General features: G+C 36.7%; 1 protein-coding gene across 49 annotated transcripts in view; it reads left to right on the top strand.

Moving 5' to 3' along the window:
- TTN (titin) overlaps positions 1-20,183 on the top strand; it is a 272,145-nt gene that overhangs the window by 169,181 nt on the left and 82,781 nt on the right. For all 49 annotated transcript variants that reach the window (XM_078327295.1, XM_078327278.1, XM_078327313.1 and 46 more), the window contains 33 exons: positions 3,712-3,835; positions 4,375-4,641; positions 6,324-6,421; positions 7,116-7,284; positions 7,380-7,646; positions 7,753-8,019; positions 8,113-8,391; positions 8,482-8,890; positions 8,994-9,118; positions 9,218-9,484; positions 10,246-10,515; positions 10,607-10,909; positions 11,021-11,323; positions 11,588-11,775; positions 11,866-11,980; positions 12,087-12,371; positions 12,464-12,615; positions 13,279-13,426; positions 13,586-13,763; positions 14,092-14,213; positions 14,307-14,594; positions 14,703-14,999; positions 15,135-15,321; positions 15,796-15,911; positions 16,000-16,299; positions 16,485-16,784; positions 16,877-16,982; positions 17,085-17,281; positions 17,360-17,665; positions 17,765-18,043; positions 18,774-19,073; positions 19,177-19,479; positions 19,593-19,955. In XM_078327295.1, the coding sequence (XP_078183421.1) occupies positions 3,712-3,835; positions 4,375-4,641; positions 6,324-6,421; positions 7,116-7,284; positions 7,380-7,646; positions 7,753-8,019; positions 8,113-8,391; positions 8,482-8,890; positions 8,994-9,118; positions 9,218-9,484; positions 10,246-10,515; positions 10,607-10,909; positions 11,021-11,323; positions 11,588-11,775; positions 11,866-11,980; positions 12,087-12,371; positions 12,464-12,615; positions 13,279-13,426; positions 13,586-13,763; positions 14,092-14,213; positions 14,307-14,594; positions 14,703-14,999; positions 15,135-15,321; positions 15,796-15,911; positions 16,000-16,299; positions 16,485-16,784; positions 16,877-16,982; positions 17,085-17,281; positions 17,360-17,665; positions 17,765-18,043; positions 18,774-19,073; positions 19,177-19,479; positions 19,593-19,955 (7,678 nt within the window). The remainder of the gene's footprint in view (positions 1-3,711; positions 3,836-4,374; positions 4,642-6,323; positions 6,422-7,115; positions 7,285-7,379; positions 7,647-7,752; positions 8,020-8,112; positions 8,392-8,481; positions 8,891-8,993; positions 9,119-9,217; positions 9,485-10,245; positions 10,516-10,606; positions 10,910-11,020; positions 11,324-11,587; positions 11,776-11,865; positions 11,981-12,086; positions 12,372-12,463; positions 12,616-13,278; positions 13,427-13,585; positions 13,764-14,091; positions 14,214-14,306; positions 14,595-14,702; positions 15,000-15,134; positions 15,322-15,795; positions 15,912-15,999; positions 16,300-16,484; positions 16,785-16,876; positions 16,983-17,084; positions 17,282-17,359; positions 17,666-17,764; positions 18,044-18,773; positions 19,074-19,176; positions 19,480-19,592; positions 19,956-20,183) is intronic.

The raw sequence follows: 20,183 nt of genomic DNA, 5'->3' as shown, positions 1-20,183 counted from the left end.
TAAAGCAGATTTTTCCATTTTTTATTAGGTTTAACCTGATGATATTTTCATTGAAATAGAAATAAAAATTTTAAATATGATCAAGTTTTAGTTTTTTGAAGAAAAGGCAAGACTCAATGACTATCAATGATAGTTTGTTTCATTAACCAGAAGACAGGAAGGATTAAACAGGCTTTCCGACTGGATGCTCTGCAACAATGGTGCACATTAAGTTTTAAGACTAAAGCTCTCCATCCTATCTAGTGTTCTGCATATAAGGGATTAAGAGGAGAAGATTAAATTTCATTTTGGGCAGTTGGTCAAGTAGTTGAGATAACTTCTGGGCAGATTTGCTCTTCAAGCATTTCTCCAAAGCTATTTTTAACCTGCAAGTGCTTTGGGCTATGCAATATCTGGAATGCAAGTGGACTATTTAAAGTACAACTGATAGTACTGACAAGAAAGAAGGGCTCCATGATTATCCACATATGTGAATGAAATAATTTTTAAAGTTTTGGTAAATAACTAGCTCCTTCTGCTAGCTTTTACTAACATTCTCTATTTCCAAGGTTTTACCCATAAATAAAACCAAGGGATTATTCAGATCGGCCCACAATACAATTTGCCTAAATTGAGCTATATGTTTTATTCCCAAAAACAACATATGTCTTTAAATTATCTTGACAATCCATCATTAATTTAATATGTTCAGCATAGGTTGGAAATAAAGCACAAGACACTACATTGTTCTGTGACATTTTGTCCCAATATTTCAGAAATAATATTAAATGTGCTATAAAGAACTCAATACAAATCAAACTTTGAAGACTTAAAGGAATATAATTTAAAAGGGATTCAGTTTGACAAAAAGCTACAAAATTGACTGAAGTATTTGAAAAAAATGCCTTAAAGTAACTGCTTTGAAACAAACTAGTATTCCAACAGAGTGATTACAGGATGATTCACTAGCAGTCATCTTGTAGGTAACGCCTGCCTGTTATACAGATAATAAGGAAATCTTCTTGGCCTACTTTTTTAATGACTAGAAAAAGCAGCATCACGTTCCATTTGTAGCATGAGAATTAAATTACATATCAGAAAACCTTCCTTACAATTGGGTCTTCTAAATATTGAACTGAGGGAGGCATCTCTACCTTCAAGCTTGTTGTTTGAAAATGTGTATTTATCCTATCAATCATGATTTAATTAACTTCATGTCTAAAGGTAGAGAATTGGTTGACTTTTCAAGAGTCTTTCTAGATCTGTTTATTTGTAATTTATATATAGGAACACTGCTTAAGGACAAATGATATTGTTCTTTCATTACTAAATATCATGTCATTATATTAAGAGCTTTTTATTAAAAATATCAGTCTCAGTTCTAATACAAAAACTACACTATTTAAATTCAAATGTAGACTCCTAAAAATCTTATTCACTTTTGTTTTTTTAAAAATTCTTATTGTAACTAAATTTTTGTCTATGGATCAGCTTACTATAATTCTATAGGGCCCCTTTGCATCTCTTTTGGCATAGGAATTTTAATCCTTTACTCTAGGCACCCAAAATACTTTAGCCTTTTGTGAACTTGCTCTTGCATTATTTAAATGTCTCTTTTCAAAAAGAACTTAAATATAAGCTTTAAGTAATAAAATCATTTTATGACGTTTGGCAGGTTTTGTTTATATTAAGTCTATCAGAACAAACTTGCTCTTGTCAATGTAATTACGACCTTTAATATTCACTTTTTGTAAAATATTTAGCCTCCCTCCAAAACTACAATAACCAAACAAGCAAAAACAAGCTATACAAATAGGAAATGTGAAGAGAAAATTGTAGACATGAGGTGTTGCATTTTTTTCTTTGTTGTTGTAGTTGTTGTTTCTGGCTGTCAGTTTAAGAAAGGACTGCCAAGTTCCAAATAGCATTTTATAATTTTGAAGTTAAATTTTAAATTTGATAAAATTAAAATTTAAATATAAAACTTTAATAGTTTTGTCAGTCATAGCCTACTGTATTATTGTAATATGCTGCCATTATAAATAATTATTTTTTAAAATCCCTAACATTATTCTTACATAGTCTACTGCAAAATCTGTGACATTTATTTCCTTGGTTCATTTTTATAAGGTGTCAATCAGTTTTCCTTTACTTTCTTTTAATATAGTGGAGGTAGACGGTATACAAGCTGTTTATTGAGAAGCACTGCATTCTGATCAGTGTCCTAAAGTCACCACAGACGAACTCAGATGATAAAGCAACATAATATCAACAGATAAAATGTATCTGTGGGTGGATTAGAAACTGAGACACCTTTTTAAGTAGGCAAAAGCATCATTCCAAAATTTATATTGAAATGTCATTAAAAAGCAATTTTTCCCCATTTCAGCACCATGCCCTTGGATAAGTAGCTCTGTTCCAAGGACATATTTAATTACCCTCTCCTAGCTGTTATTTTTCCTGATTATGTTTTTTGGCCAATCTCAATTACTCATATAATTATGTGACTAACCATGCCCAGTTCTTTTTTTTTTTTTTTTTTTTTTGAGACGGTGTTTTGCTCTTGTTACCCAGGCTGGAGTGCAATGGCGCAATGTCGGCTCACCGCAACCTCTGCCTCCTGGGTTCAGGCAATTCTCCTGTCTCAGCCTCCTGAATAACTGGGATTACAGGCATGCGCCACCATGCCCAGCTAATTTTTCGTATTTTTAGTAGAGATGGGGTTTCACCATGTTGACCAGGATGGTCTCGATCTGTTGACCTCGTGATCCACCCGCCTCGGCCTCCCAAAGTGCTGGGATTACAGGCTTGAGCCACCGCGCCCGGCCCATGCCCAGTTCTTAATTAAGGAAAACACCTTTAGATGAAACCTTATTTCTGATTCTTTTCTTTACACCGGTATAATAAATAGTTCCACTGGTGAAAACCTTTACATTATTTTTAACGCTAAGTAAACTCTTAAGCAGTGCCAAATCAGCCTGGATGACAGGGTGCAGCTTCTTAGGTATTTTAGATCATAGAACTGGAAGAACCCCCAAGTCTCTTATCTTTACTGTCAGAATGACCCTATCTGTAGCACCACTGACATCTGATTTTCTCATTCCTGTTGTTTAAACACATGAAAAGGGAAGAAGAGTCCAACCTTAATTTGCAGTTTTGAACAAAATTAATAGGTTGTACAAATTATTTTAATCATAGGTTTAATTGGTTTGCAAGTAAGTTTCATTGCTAAAATAAATGGGAACAAGGGTTATAGCTCATTGTTGCATGGCAAACACCTTACATTTCAGAACATAATGTTTACTTTCAGCTTGCCATAGCCAATCTTTTTCTTTCAGCCTTTCATGATTTTGCTTTTCTGAGTTCTTCCTTTATATATATAAGCCCATTCTCCACACACACATACACACACACACACACACACACACACGTATATACTATATGTGCTATACACCTACACATATGCAAAAAGGACCACAAATGTAAGCAGAAATTGACCTGGACAATTTCAACATGAAAGTCTACCTAGTAATTATATAAGGCAACTAAGAAAGCCTAAAATTTTCTTAAAAGATCCAACTATTGGTTGAAATTATTTTTGAATGCATATGTGCTAAATATATGATTATAAAACAACTTGGAAAGCTCTTTCAAACCATTTACCTAAATGAGTTAAATGCACCCATATATTAGATTGCTGTTTCATGATTCTCTTTTTGTTTAAACAACTAGGTGGTCACACGTTCAGAAGGAAAAGTTCATACACTTACTCTGAGGGATGTAAAGTTAGAAGATGCTGGGGAAGTCCAACTAACAGCAAAAGATTTCAAAACTCACGCCAACCTCTTTGTGAAAGGTAATTACAAGGCTTATTTTTAAATACATGTATAAGGCAGAGGGTCGTAAATAATGCCAACTCTCAACTATCTTTATATGATGAGTGCTATAGATGTTTAAAACCAACTAAATAATCAAAAGTCTAATTTTACCTTTTGGCATAACAAAATACTTCACAAACGATCTTTTTAAAGAGTCAAAAATTGACTAGCACAGGTTTTACTTCCTCCCTCTGTCTCCATTGTTTTTATTGCACATCCTAGATCTTCAAAAGCCAGCTGGAGGAAGAATTATTATGAAGCTAGGTATCCATCACTTCATTAACCAAGAGTTGGCTGTTATTTCCTTAATGTTTACTAGTTTTTAAAGCGATTTTCCTTGTCTATATAAATAATGATAAAACATCATTATTAGAGGAAAACGTCTGAGTGTAATCAAAACTTGAAAATAAAACTTAGAACAGAAAAAGCCCTGGAGATGCCAAGGGAAAGTTGAGAAGGTACCAGAACCCTTGGAGAAGGAAAGGAGTACTGTGGCTAATAAGTATGATTCTTTCAGAACCCCCAGTTGAATTCACTAAGCCTCTTGAGGACCAGACGGTCGAAGAGGGAGCCACTGCAGTGCTGGAGTGTGAAGTCTCCAGAGAAAATGCTAAGGTGAAATGGTTCAAAAATGGGACAGAAATCCTCAAAAGCAAGAAGTATGAAATTGTTGCTGATGGCAGGGTCAGAAAACTTATTATACACGGCTGTACCCCAGATGATATTAAAACATACACTTGTGATGCTAAGGACTTTAAGACTTCCTGTAACCTGAATGTCGTGCGTAAGTATTCTTCTTACAAAGGACTTTTCATTTGCAACTCTTTGATAACAAAAACAACAAAACAACACAACACTTTTTGCGTGCCCTTCTTGGCCTAACTGCATTTATTGGCAGCTTCCAGTATTGACACTGACCTAACCTGATCCCTTATGTGTTTAAAGAAAAAAAGAAAAGAAAAGTCTTATTCTATGTCTGTTCTGATTAATGATGGAGCAACCACTTTTCCCTATGCTTCTTTTCTCTCGCTGAGTAGTGATTAGATGTGCTCTTTGTCTACATGGAGTCAGCCTACTGTATGGATATTCTGATACAGATGAGGAGAAACTGAATTTTAAAGATAAGTAGGGAGTCCTAATTTTAAAAAGAAAGTAAAAGTGATTTCCATGTGGAAAGAAAATGAGTTTTCAGGTGTGGGGAACAACTAGAAAATAAGCATGAAATTTCAGTCTCAGTAGGAGCATACCAGTGACCTGCTGTAATATAACAAAGCCCATTCACATGATTCAATCTCTGAGAATAAGAATGGATAAGAAGACGGAGCAAGGCCTGGACTCTTTGAGTCCTGGACTCTTTTAATGAAGAGAACTCTAGTGGTTTTTAGCATTACTTCTTCCTCTGGTGAAAAATGTAATTAATGTCTTTTTTCCAAATGCCACATGCTAGCTTGCTTCATTCGTTCCTTTGTCGAGTGATAATATTTTTCTGTGTATTTTTGTGCAATATTTGTTTGTTTGGTTTGGTTGCTTTCTGTCAACAGCTACAACCTAGTGACTCTGCTTCACGCATCTTGTACTGTGTTTTTGTTACCACTTTGTGGTTGTTCTGCTCAGGCTTATGTCAAAGTCGCTTCTTGGGTCTCCTTCTTCCCCTTGACATCTACTTCATTTCAAGAAGGCTCAGCTGCAAGGAGCATATCTTGCTATTAGCCAGCATTTGTCACAGAATTTTCTTGCTCAAGAAAGGTCACCTTGGGAAAGACTCACAAGGAGCTCTGAAAGAAGGAAGGGCAAGGGGGCCACTCCCTAATCCTGTACACTGGATGAATTAATTCTAGAGATTAATGAAATAACAGATGTAAAAAACCTAGTCACCCTCCCATACAAAACACATTGCTTTGTTGCACTAATAGATTTTATGCCTGACTTACATGTGACATCTTCAAAGCTGATATTTTTTAAAAAGCTGAATATATGTGTTTCAATTACAGCCTCTTAACCATACACAAATCTGGTCATAGTGCTTTAAGCTGTGTTATCTCTGAATTCTGCTAATTTCTCAAAGATTGTGCTGGCTGCCTTAAATAAGACAATGTTTCTTTGCTACTGGTTTCTGGTGTTTCCTTTGACAATATCTTTCAAGTCTGGTGCAGTACAAATGAAGATTTTTCTTCCAGCTATTATTCAAAAGAACTGAGATGGCTCCCTAGTATATATACTATACACACACATATGCTCACTAGTTGGATATATAGAATGCCACATGGTTTTATGTAAACTATAGAAGTATCTAAAAAGCAAAACATCATACCTGATAGGCAGCTTCAAGCGATTTCAAAGTCAGTTGTAGTCTATTAAGATGAAAAGGCCCTCCAAAACACTCACTATTTCTTAATGTATACTATGGTGATGTCAGAGTACATTTCCAGAAACCTCATTTTGAATTCTGATGACCTTCTCTTACAGCTCCTCATGTGGAATTCTTAAGACCACTCACAGATCTTCAAGTTAAAGAAAAAGAAATGGCTCGATTTGAGTGTGAACTTTCCCGAGAAAATGCTAAGGTCTGTGATTATATACCTGTCATCTTATACTGTCAAATAACTTTATATTTACTTTTGGTCTAGCCAAAATCAGAAAAAAAAGTTACTCAAAACTTCTCTGGCAACCACTTTACTTTCAAAGATAATTTTAGTATAAAATATATACTTTACTTTAATTGTTCTCTTTTTAGTTTATTAATTATTAGTAATTTTTCAAGTAATAGTAAATTATTAATTTACTATTACTTGAAAAACACTGGATTTACAATCGGGAGCTTTAGATATTAGTTTAAACCATACAAAACTGCTGTCTTTTAAGATGATAAACAGTCAAATATCAGCCATTACATTTGTTTCAACAAAGTACCTCTTGTTGCCATTAACTACAATTGGCAAATTTCTTCAAGTCTGAGCCTCAGTTTACATATCCAAGAAGTTGGTCTGCATGATATCTACAGCCTACTATGGCTCTACAAATATATGATCCCATTGTTTTTAATAACTGATAATAGTATCACAGCAGCTCACTTAACAGTAATTGGTGAGATCGTTCTTGTTTTTGGGGTTTGTTTACATTTGTGTCTGCCACCTTGGTTCTTCTTCATACTGTGAAGTCTTGTTTGTAGCCTTCAGAAAAACTCAAGATCATAGTTCCTCTTAAAGACACCCATGTGAAAAAACAAGAAAACTGATAATCTATTTGTCATGAATATAGGTTCAGTGGTTTAAAGATGGTGCTGAAATTAAAAAGGGCAAAAAATATGACATCATTTCCAAGGGAGCAGTGCGCATTCTCGTCATCAACAAATGTCTGCTGGATGATGAAGCTGAATATTCCTGTGAAGTAAGGACAGCAAGAACTTCTGGCATGCTGACAGTTCTGGGTAAGAGCACAGTCATTCTTTGTGAAGTGTATGTGTTGGGAAAAAATAATTTCCAATTTAACTCACTGTGCTTTTTGTTTTTTCAATGCTTGCAGAAGAAGAAGCTGTCTTTACCAAAAATCTCGCCAACATTGACGTTAGTGAAACAGATACTATAAAACTGGTTTGCGAAGTCTCCAAACCTGGCGCAGAAGTGATTTGGTATAAAGGGGATGAGGAGATCATTGAAACAGGAAGATATGAAATACTGACTGATGGACGGAAGAGAATCCTGATCATTCAGAATGCTCACCTTGAGGATGCTGGCAACTACAACTGTCGACTCCCAAGCTCTCGAACCGATGGCAAAGTCAGAGTACATGGTATGAAAACTACAGTGAATAATCTTTTATTTCTAACAATTCATACTTGCTAGATTTAAAGTACAAGGACATATGTCTCTAATATCTTGTAACCTTTTCTTCCCAGAACTGGCTGCTGAATTTATCTCCAAGCCCCAAAACCTTGAAATACTCGAAGGAGAAAAGGCTGAATTTGTCTGCTCTATCTCAAAAGAAAGCTTTCAAGTCCAGTGGAAGCGAGATGATAAGACGCTTGAATCTGGAGATAAATATGACATTATTGCCGATGGTAAAAAGAGGGTCTTAGTTGTGAAAGATGCCACGTTACAAGATATGGGCACTTATGTTGTCATGGTGGGGGCTGCCAGAGCAGCAGCTCACTTGACAGTCATTGGTAAGTTTGTTCTTGCTTTTAGGGTTTTTCTTGTATTTGTATTTACTACTTCCATCTTTCTTCATACTATAAAGTCTTATTGGTTGCTTGCAGAAAAACTCAGGATTGTAGTTCCTCTTAAGGACACCCGGGTGAAGGAACAACAAGAAGTTGTCTTCAACTGTGAAGTCAATACTGAAGGTGCCAAGGCCAAATGGTTCAGAAATGAAGAAGCCATATTTGATAGTTCAAAATACATTATTCTCCAAAAAGACCTGGTCTACACCCTCAGAATTAGAGATGCACGCTTAGATGACCAAGCCAACTATAATGTGTCTTTGACCAATCACAGAGGTGAAAATGTTAAAAGTGCAGCCAACCTCATAGTAGAAGGTAAGCAATTTATATGGCACTAGAGATTTTTTCATCAATTTCTATCATAAAAATAGTGAAAATCAACAATATTTTTCTCCTTTACAACAGAGGAAGACCTTAGGATTGTTGAGCCTCTTAAAGATATTGAAACAATGGAGAAGAAATCTGTCACATTCTGGTGCAAGGTGAATCGTCTCAATGTGACATTGAAGTGGACCAAAAATGGTGAAGAAGTGCCTTTTGACAACCGTGTCACATACAGAATTGATAAGTACAAGCACTCATTAATCATTAAAGACTGTGGCTTCCCAGATGAAGGGGAATACATTGTCACTGCTGGACAAGATAAATCTGTTGCTGAACTTCTCATCATAGAAGCCCCTACAGAATTTGTGGAACACTTGGAAGATCAGACAGTCACTGAGTTTGATGACGCTGTCTTCTCCTGCCAGCTCTCCAGAGAGAAAGCCAATGTAAAATGGTACAGAAATGGGAGAGAGATCAAAGAAGGCAAAAAGTAAGCAAAATCTTTTTATTCTCTCTTTCTATAGCTATATATACACTTTTGACAATTTAGTGGCCATGATGCAAGCTAACTGTTAATTCAATGTCTCCTTTAGATACAAATTTGAAAAAGATGGAAGTACACACAGACTGATTATAAAAGATTGCAGACTGGATGATGAGTGTGAATATGCTTGTGGAGTAGAAGACAGGAAGTCTCGAGCTAGACTTTTTGTGGAAGGTACATATTAAACGAAAGGACAACTCTAATGTTACCAATTTTTTATATTGTTAATCAAAATGTAAACATATTTGCATTTATTTTGCATTTTCTTTACAGAAATTCCTGTTGAGATCATCAGGCCTCCCCAAGATATTCTGGAAGCCCCTGGTGCTGATGTTACCTTTTTAGCAGAGCTCAACAAAGATAAGGTGGAAGTCCAATGGCTAAGAAATAACATGGTTGTTGTCCAGGGTGATAAACACCAAATGATGAGTGAAGGAAAGATACATCGACTACAGATTTGTGATATTAAGCCCCGTGACCAGGGTGAATACAGATTTATTGCCAAAGACAAAGAAGCCAGAGCTAAGCTTGAACTGGCAGGTCAGTCCCTTTCTTTTATTTTAAAATATCCTTCCAATATCACAGAGATTATTTAGATTTCAGATTTCACAGTTATTTAATGAGGTAATTCTTGTAAGGGTCTTTCATTTCTATCCACATGTTAACTGTTCTAATTTTGCTCAATACAAAGTAAGTGTCTTGAGTAAGAGGAAATTAATAGCAATAATCTTTACATGCAGAACCTTGGAGAGTTCCTAGTACATGATGGCTGTTTATGAGCTCCTAGAACTAACCCATCACCCTGAGAATCTTTTCAAACCTAAAGGCAATCTCATAGTCTCCTACTTTCCAAACCCCTGTGTGCCTTTGGGGCATGTTCTCATCCTGACCCAGGATATCCTTATATACTGCGTTTATGAAAAAGCCATTAGTGTATCTCTCATTCATAAGAAAAAAGTTTCTCGGTTTATCTTGAACTAAGTATGCAGTGCCTACTCTATCAAAAAAACAAAACAAAACATATTTTGCACTACACTGAGTCCTATCTTATTACTTTTGGCAAAGAATGCATGTCTAATCATTTTATGCCATTCTCAATCTTCTGTTCTCCAGTCTCATTTGCACACACAACAACAACCAAAAAAAGCTATGAGAACTCTAAACCACTCAGTTTTCTCTGCTATAAAGTTACTGTGGCAAGGTTATGTAACCAATATTTGATAACAAGTGCATAATAATATATGATGTAGCTTGGCTACTGTTAATAGTCGAAAGCATTCACATGTTATCTTTCCAACTAGCTGCACCGAAAATCAAGACAGCTGATCAAGACCTTGTGGTTGATGTTGGCCAGCCTCTGACAATGGTGGTGCCATATGATGCCTACCCCAAAGCAGAAGCAGAGTGGTTTAAAGAAAATGAACCTTTATCTACAAAAACCGTCGATACTACAGCTGAACAAACTTCTTTCAGAATTTTAGAAGCCAAGAAAGGAGACAGAGGAAGGTACAAAATTGTGCTTCAGAACAAACATGGAAAAGCAGAAGGATTCATTAATTTAAAAGTTATTGGTAAGCCCTTGGGTCACTCAGACTTAACTGGCAAAGCACAACTTAAAAGCAAGACGGCACACTAAAAAATTCCTTTATATGTTAATTTCAGATGTTCCTGGGCCAGTACGTAACTTAGAAGTGACAGAAACATTTGATGGTGAAGTGAGCCTTGCTTGGGAAGAACCTTTAACCGATGGTGGAAGCAAAATCATAGGTTACGTTGTTGAAAGACGTGACATTAAGAGAAAGACCTGGGTTATGGCCACAGACCGTGCAGACAGTTGTGAGTTTACTGTCACTGGTCTACAGAAAGGAGGAGTTGAGTACCTCTTCCGTGTGAGTGCAAGAAACAGAGTTGGCACTGGTGAGCCAGTAGAAACTGACAATCCTGTAGAAGCAAGGAGTAAATATGGTAAGAAGTTTTAAGTAAATTGCAATCTAGCTTTTAAGTAAATTACAATATTTGCCTTCATCCCCAGCGTTACCCAAAACTCATGTTTTCTTTTTCTGTGGTGAAATCCAGATGTTCCAGGCCCTCCTTTGAATGTAACCATCACTGATGTGAATCGATTTGGTGTCTCACTGACGTGGGAACCACCAGAGTATGATGGAGGTGCTGAGATCACAAACTATGTCATTGAATTAAGAGACAAGACTTCTATCAGGTGGGATACTGCCATGACTGTGAGAGCTGAAGACCTATCTGCAACTGTGACTGATGTGGTGGAAGGACAGGAGTACAGTTTCCGAGTGAGAGCCCAAAACCGAATTGGAGTTGGGAAACCAAGTGCAGCCACACCCTTTGTCAAAGTTGCTGATCCAATTGGTAAGCCCATCAAAGAAAAAAAGGAAAGAATTACTACATGAAATCCAGATGTTAAATCTATCAATTAAAATAATTCAAGTTAAAAAAAAGATCGAATATCATGAAAATTTGAATAAAGTTCTAGAAGCCCAGACTGTGCCTACTTTACTCAGTGAATTCAATAAATCTGTTATTTTAATGAGGATGATATAATTTATTATAGCACTGTCTTCATAAATTGTCACTAACATAAAATGTATGCTCCAATTCTTTCTTTTATTCCAGAGAGACCAAGTCCACCTATAAACCTAACTTCCTCAGATCAGACTCAGTCATCAGTTCAACTCAAATGGGAACCTCCTCTGAAAGATGGAGGAAGCCCAATATTAGGATATATAATCGAGCGATGTGAAGAGGGAAAAGATAATTGGATTCGTTGCAATAAGAAACTTGTCCCTGAACTGACTTACAAGGTAGGTCATTTGCATATTAAAAAAGAATATTCAGTGTGGATCATGGGCATAACTGTATGTGTTTTTTACAAATATTAATTCTAATCATAGGTTACTGGACTGGAAAAAGGAAAAAATTATTTATATAGAGTATCTGCAGAAAATGAAGCTGGTGTTTCAGATCCATCTGAAATTCTTGGTCCTCTCACTGCTGATGATGCATTTGGTAAATAGATATTTTATTTTTAGATCTAGGAATAGCACATAGCCACTTTGGGGCAACAGAGGTTTAAATATGGCACTGCAAACTTATTAACTGTTTCTTTTTGTAGTTGAACCAACAATGGATTTAAGTGCATTTAAAGATGGTCTGGAAGTTATTGTACCAAATCCTGTCAAGATCCTGGTTCCAAGTACAGGCTATCCAAGGCCAACTGCAACCTGGTGTTTTGGAGATAAAGTTCTAGAAGCAGGGGACCGTGTGAAAATGAAGACCTTGTCTGCCTATGCTGAACTTGTCATTTCTCCAAGTGAACGTTCAGACAAGGGCATTTATACACTGAAATTAGAAAACCGTGTGAAAACAATTTCTGGGGAAATTGATGTCAATGTAATCGGTAAGGAACTAAACCTTTATCATCAAAAGTGATTTGGCAATATTGGTTCAGACTATTAGTGATAGTGACTTGGGAGTGCATTTTCTTTTCAGCTCGCCCAAGTGCACCCAAAGAACTGAAATTTGGTGATATAACCAAAGACTCGGTACATTTGACTTGGGAACCACCTGATGATGATGGAGGAAGTCCATTAACTGGATACCTTGTTGAAAAACGAGAAGTCAGCCGGAAAACATGGACTAAAGTGAGTTTTGAGCAGCACTGCATCAATGCCAAAAATGAGAGTAGGGGAAATCCCAGGTGGGGATGCCACGCAAAAGTCTTATGTGCTACATCTTCTTACCTTTACCTCACTGAAAACATACAAAAACTTTTTAAGAATGCATTGGTGCTAATGCTTCCTGAGGTAGCTCAACCAAGGATCGTATAATTGCCTCCTCTTGTGGGCCTTACCAAATTTTCAGCTAGGATTGTACCCAATATGTACCCATTAAGCTATAATGCAGTCTAAGGAAAGTAAATATTTATTTCCTTTGTGGTCACACTTCTTATTCCACTAGAATAACTTAGTTGAACTAATCAGCCATTATTTTTTTGTGTTTATATTAGTTACTATTCTTTATCCTGAATTAAAATTATATTTCTAATAACCAAACTGGTTGGAATAGTCAACACCTCATGTGCCATCTTTTTTCATGTGCACAAACTGTGAAGCAGTTTTTCTTATACTGAGTCAAATGTTATCATGTATCCTACTTTGCAGTTTTCCATAATATGAAATTAATATAAGAATAATCCTTAGCATTCAAAACAACTTCAGTTTGTATCCCTGGTCATGGTAAACATTTTTTGAGTTGGGGAAAGGATTTTTGGGAAATAACTAATTAACTGTATTTCTTTCTCCCAGGTTATAGACTGTGTGACTGATCTAGAATTCACAGTTCCTGATCTTGTTCAAGGAAAAGAGTACTTATTCAAGGTCTGTGCTCGTAACAAATGTGGCCCTGGAGAACCTGCATATACTGATGAACCTGTAAATATGTCAGTTCCTGCAAGTGAGTACATGCTTGATGATTTCTTACCTAGTCTTGTGTTGCTTATTTTTTGCTTTTAGACCTGGGGTTGAAGTTATAGGGCAAGGCAGGGGTTGGCAATGTGAAGAGACCTTCATAGGTGGCCTATGTAAGACTGACTCTCTCTTCCAAATGTTATAGCGGTACCTGACCCACCAGAAAATGTCAAATGGAGAGATCGAACAGCCAATAGCATCTTCTTAACATGGGATCCACCGAAATATGACGGTGGTTCACGCATCAAAGGATATATAGTTGAAAAATGTCCACGTGGTTCTGATAAATGGGTTGCCTGTGGAGAACCTGTTGCAGAAACAAAGTAGGTTATTTGGCATGAGAGTAAATGTGTACTCCTAGTCACTAAAATAGGCTTTTTTGGAGAAGACTTTAATGTTTGTCTTTTTTCATTGAGAATTCTGTGCTACCGGTGTGATTTTAAAAGGTGCTGCTGAATGTACCCCTGGCTTAGGATTTTCAAGACAGTATTGAAATGAAAATGTATTCAGTTATAGTGCTATTAGTAATCCAGATTTAATTTGAAGACAAGTATTATATCAATCTTGCAAATTTTTGAAAGATTATGAGTACTACACAATGAAACAGATTAAAGACAATACAGTAAAATATCCTATTTTGTTTCCTGACAGAATGGAAGTGACAGGTCTTGAGGAAGGCAAATGGTATGCCTACCGCGTAAAGGCCTTAAACAGGCAGGGCGCTAGCAAACCAAGCAGACCCACAGAGGAAATCCAGGCTGTGGACACACAAGGTATCTGTTTTTTATTTTTGTCTTATCAAATTGTCCTCTGACCTTAAATCTGCTTGAACTTGCTAACATCGTAAATAATCTTTTCCAATTCAGAGGCCCCAGAAATCTTCCTCGACGTGAAGCTTCTTGCTGGTCTCACTGTAAAAGCTGGGACCAAGATTGAACTTCCTGCCACTGTAACCGGAAAACCTGAACCTAAAATAACTTGGACAAAGGCTGATATGATTCTGAAGCCGGACAAAAGAATTACCATTGAAAATGTCCCAAAGAAATCCACAGTGACTATTACTGATAGTAAGAGAAGTGACACTGGCACATACATCATTGAGGCTGTGAACGTGTGTGGCCGTGCCACTGCTGTGGTGGAAGTGACCGTCTTAGGTAAGGAAGGTTCTCATTTTAAAAGGGGACAAACTCTTTGCAGTTAATTTCTTGAAAAAAAAATCCTGGTGAATAATAATTTTTCTGTATCTGTAATGCTATACACAGATAAACCTGGACCACCAGCTGCCTTTGACATCACAGATGTAACCAATGAGTCATGTCTTCTAACATGGAACCCACCACGAGATGATGGTGGATCTAAGGTCACAAACTATGTTGTGGAGAGACGAGCAACTGATAGTGAAGTGTGGCACAAGCTGTCATCCACCGTCAAGGATACAAACTTCAAAGCCACCAAATTAGTGCCCAATAAAGAGTACATCTTCAGAGTTGCTGCAGAAAACATGTATGGTGTTGGTGAACCAGTTCAGGCCTCTCCAATAATAGCCAAGTTTCAGTTTGGTAAGTTTCTCAATCAGCTGACCAAAACAAAACAAAACAAAACAAAAAACCAAGGATGCTTATATCATACTTGCATTTTGCTGTTATATTTATATACAGGACATATAACATTTTATACCATTATCTTGTCTATAGATCCACCTGGACCTCCAACTCGCCTAGAGCCTTCTGATATCACTAAAGACGCAGTGACTCTCACATGGTGTGAGCCAGATGATGATGGTGGGAGCCCAATCACTGGATACTGGGTTGAAAGATTGGATCCTGATACGGATAAATGGGTTAGATGCAATAAGATGCCAGTAAAGGACACAACATACAGGTACGTTCAGAATCCCCATCAAGATTTTAAGACAGCAGTATATTCAAATGTTTACTCTTTAGTATTCTTTTTGATTACACATGGTTCTATATTACTGAAAAAATTTTAAACTACTATTACTTATATTTTCTATTACCTCATAATTTGAAAAACTATATAAATTCCATTCAAGGGCACATTTCTTAGTTTACGCTAAAACATTAACTTTCAGGAAGTTTCAAAGTACTTGATCATCCAGTTTATTATGATAATGATCATTGTAATATATATTATAATTAGATTGGCATATTTGGCCAAGCCTAAAGTATGTGGCAGTTAAAAAGTAATTTTTAATTTATATTGAAATGCTTTTCAGTTACATTTCCAAATCACTTTTTTATAATTTAAATAAGTTAGTCTCTTCTGTATAAAATAAACATAGGCTTCTTCTGCTTCTTACCATGATGTTACACATGCACTTTGCTCCTAATTCAGAGTGAAAGGTCTCACCAATAAGAAAAAATACAGATTCCGTGTGTTAGCTGAAAATCTTGCTGGACCTGGAAAACCAAGTAAAACAACAGAACCAATCTTAATAAAGGATCCCATAGGTATTATTTTTATAATTTTTGTGGTTATTTTGAAGCATATGTGAACTCCTTTTTGGCAAACCTAAATAATGATTTCATTGGCTTGCAGATCCTCCGTGGCCCCCTGGAAAGCCAACTGTAAAAGATGTAGGCAAAACATCATTAATGTTGAATTGGACAAAACCAGAACATGATGGAGGTGCAAAGATTGAGTCTTATGTCATTGAAATGCTGAAGACTGGAACAGATGACTGGGTCAGAGTGGCAGAAGGGGTTCCTACCACTCAGCACTTGCTCCGAGGGCTCATGGAAGGACAGGAGTACTCATTCCGAGTTAGAGCTGTGAATAAGGCTGGGGAGAGTGAACCCAGTGAACCCAGTGACCCTGTGCTTTGCCGGGAGAAGCTATGTAAGTCACCCTTGATGTCTGGGGCATATACATTCTTCTAACGTCTGCCTGTGAACTACAATATGAAAAAATATGAAAAATTCACTATTATTATTTCCTCCTGGCTATATTATTTAATGACTACCTGCACATTCAGACTGTTAGGTAATAAAAAAATGAATTAGCTTTCTTTCTTTTTTGTTCAGATCCTCCATCACCACCCCGCTGGCTTGAAGTTATTAATATCACAAAAAATACAGCAGACCTAAAATGGACAGTTCCTGAGAAAGATGGAGGGTCCCCCATCACCAACTACATTGTGGAAAAGAGAGACGTCAGGCGAAAAGGCTGGCAAACAGTGGACACCACTGTCAAGGATACCAAGTGCACAGTCACCCCGCTGACTGAGGGCTCTTTATATGTGTTCCGAGTTGCTGCAGAAAATGCTATAGGACAAAGTGACTACACTGAAATTGAGGACTCTGTCTTGGCCAAAGACACCTTTAGTATGTGCTCACACTTAATCTCTGTGACAATATTTGTAGGAAATTATCACTTTCCCTCTGGTTTTCCTAATTATTGATTATTTTGCTTTCAGCCACTCCTGGACCACCCTATGCTCTGGCCGTGGTTGATGTGACAAAACGACATGTTGACCTAAAGTGGGAGCCACCTAAAAATGATGGTGGAAGACCAATACAGAGGTAGAATTTGAATTAATTCCTAAAGAATAACTTAAACTTGGCTGCAAACTTTTAACTGTGTTTTTTCATTAATGCTAATGAAATGCTTTGTTATTTCAATAGGTATGTCATTGAGAAGAAAGAAAGGTTAGGTACCCGTTGGGTAAAAGCTGGAAAGACTGCAGGACCTGACTGTAACTTCAGAGTAACTGATGTCATTGAAGGAACAGAGGTCCAGTTTCAGGTTCGGGCTGAAAATGAAGCTGGAGTTGGCCACCCAAGTGAACCCACAGAAATCCTATCCATTGAAGATCCAACAAGTAAGTCATGCTGATTATACACAAAATATTGTCTAGGCATTGATGAGACTGGATATGAATGTTTCACTCTTTTCTCAGGTCCTCCTTCACCACCCCTTGACCTACATGTGACTGATGCTGGGAGAAAGCACATTGCCATTGCTTGGAAGCCTCCAGAGAAAAATGGTGGAAGTCCTATTATAGGATACCATGTCGAAATGTGTCCAGTAGGCACTGAGAAATGGATGCGAGTTAATTCTCGCCCAATAAAGGACTTGAAATTCAAGGTTGAAGAAGGTGTTGTTCCTGACAAAGAATATGTTCTGAGAGTGAGAGCAGTCAATGCTGTTGGTGTCAGCGACCCATCTGAAATCTCTGAAAATGTGGTTGCCAAAGACCCAGACTGTAAGAACACATGTCTTTTATAGTTAATAAAATAGGCTTTATTCATCTATTGCATTTTGACATACTTTCTTTTTTGCTGTTTTGAATGATATCTTACAGGCAAGCCAACAATTGACCTGGAGACTCATGACATTATTGTTATTGAAGGTGAAAAGTTAAACATTCCTGTTCCGTTCAGAGCTGTCCCTGTTCCAACTGTTAGTTGGCATAAAGATGGCAAAGAAGTTAAAGCAAGTGATAGATTAACAATGAAGAATGATCACATCTCTGCGCACCTTGAAGTTCCCAAGAGTGTCCATGCAGATGCCGGAGTTTATACCATTACACTGGAGAATAAGCTCGGCTCAGCAACTGCCTCACTCAATGTCAAAGTCATAGGTAATCATTCTTTGATGAAACACCATTCTTCAGATGTAGAGAAAATTAGTTAACTTTGCAGTGCTATTAATAACATAAATGGCCTCATGAACTGGCCACTTGTAAACTAAATGTCATTCTGATTATGTCTTTCCATATGAGAAAAAAAGCAATTCTAAAGAGATGAAATCTCTCAACTATAATTAATATGTATAATTATAGTTTAAAATTATAAATATTTATATAATAAATAAAACTATTATAAATTAATATTTATAATTTATATTAAATTATATTTGTCATTTATATTATGAATTATATTTATATTATAATTATAAATATTAATTAATAATAGTTTTAATTATTTGCATGTAAAATAGTAATTTAAGTAAAAGACCTTACCATATCCAAAGAATATTGAAATGACCACAATTTCTTAATTGTGTAATTTCCCATTTTCCCATAGTGTTCTCAACCAGGGATAGTAACATTGTCTGTGTTCCTCTCCCCTGCAAATAATGTCTGGAATTATGTGGGGCCATTTTTGCTTGGCACACAAACTTGGAGTAGATGCTATTGACATTTAGTAGTTGGGAGCCAAGAATGCTAAATGCTCTCCAGTGTAAAGGATACTATAGTACATGAAAGATTATCCTACCCAAAATACAGATAGCCCCACTTAGAGAAAAGTGCATTATTAAAATGCTGATTTTTTCAGGATTACAAGAATAATTATCTATTTTTGCAATAGGCCTACCTGGACCATGCAAAGATATTAAAGCAAGTGACATTACCAAGAGTTCTTGTAAGTTAACATGGGAACCTCCAGAATTTGATGGTGGAAGCCCAATTCTTCATTATGTCCTGGAGCGCAGAGAAGCTGGGAGGAGAACATATATACCTGTCATGTCTGGTGAGAACAAACTGTCATGGACTGTGAAGGATCTGATACCAAATGGTGAATACTTCTTCCGTGTTAAAGCAGTCAACAAGATTGGTGGAGGAGAATATATTGAACTGAAAAATCCAGTCATTGCTCAAGATCCAAAGCGTAAGTTTGGGCATGGATGTACTATGGCTAGGAACTAATAAACCATAGTTTTGTTTTAAGAAGGTGGTTCTCCTGATGCTAACTTTTTTTTCTTGTTTTTCAGAACCCCCTGATCCACCTATAGATGTTGAGGTTCATAATCCTACAGCTGAGGCAATGACTATTACATGGAAGCCACCTTTGTACGATGGAGGGAGCAAGATAATGGGTTATATTATAGAGAAGATTGCTAAGGGTGAAGAAAGGTGGAGGAGATGCAATGAACACCTGGTACCAATCCTGACCTATACAGCAAAAGGACTTGAAGAAGGAAAGGAGTACCAATTCCGTGTGCGAGCAGAGAATGCCGCAGGTATTAGTGAACCTTCTCGGGCTACTCCTCCAACCAAAGCTGTAGATCCCATTGGTAAGTTTTGTTTAATGGAGTTTCCACTTTCCCATTGTAAAACAAATGAAAATAATGTTTTGTCAGTTATTTTCATCAGAATTGAAAACAATTATTGGTTATGACCATTATAGATGCTCCCAAAGTCATTCTGAGAACAAGCCTAGAAGTGAAACGAGGTGATGAAATAGCACTTGATGCAAATATTTCTGGATCACCTTACCCAACTATTACATGGATAAAGGATGAAGAAGTTATCGTACCAGAGGAAATTAAGAAGCGTGCAGCACCCTTGGTTAGGAAGAGGAAGGGTGAAGTTCAAGAAGAAGAACCATTTGTCCTGCCTCTCACACAGCGTTTGAGTATCAACAATAGCAAAAAGGGAGAATCTCAGCTACGCGTCCGAGATTCTCTCCGACCTGATCATGGTCTGTATATGATCAAAGCTGAAAATGACCATGGTATTGCAAAAGCTCCTTGTACTGTCAGTGTATTAGGTAAGTCATTAAAACTACACTTTCCAATAGAAAAATGTTTTAGTAAAACATAAAAATAAAAAGTTTGGGAGAGAGTTGAAAGAAATAGGAAATATATTCAGCAAGTTATCCTCAGTCATATTTTATCTCCTGGGCATGTAAAAGAAATCACCTGACCTTGTTATTTATTAGCTAATAGAATACAAAGATAGAAGTGGGAAAAACAGAAATCATGTCAGAGGAGCATGC

Source organism: Callithrix jacchus, chromosome 6 (genome assembly GCF_049354715.1).
Source record: "Callithrix jacchus isolate 240 chromosome 6, calJac240_pri, whole genome shotgun sequence".
In the NCBI taxonomy this organism is placed as follows: Eukaryota; Metazoa; Chordata; class Mammalia; order Primates; family Cebidae; genus Callithrix; species Callithrix jacchus.
Note: the sequence above shows the minus strand (reverse complement) of the source record. Positions and strands in the feature narration are given on the sequence as shown.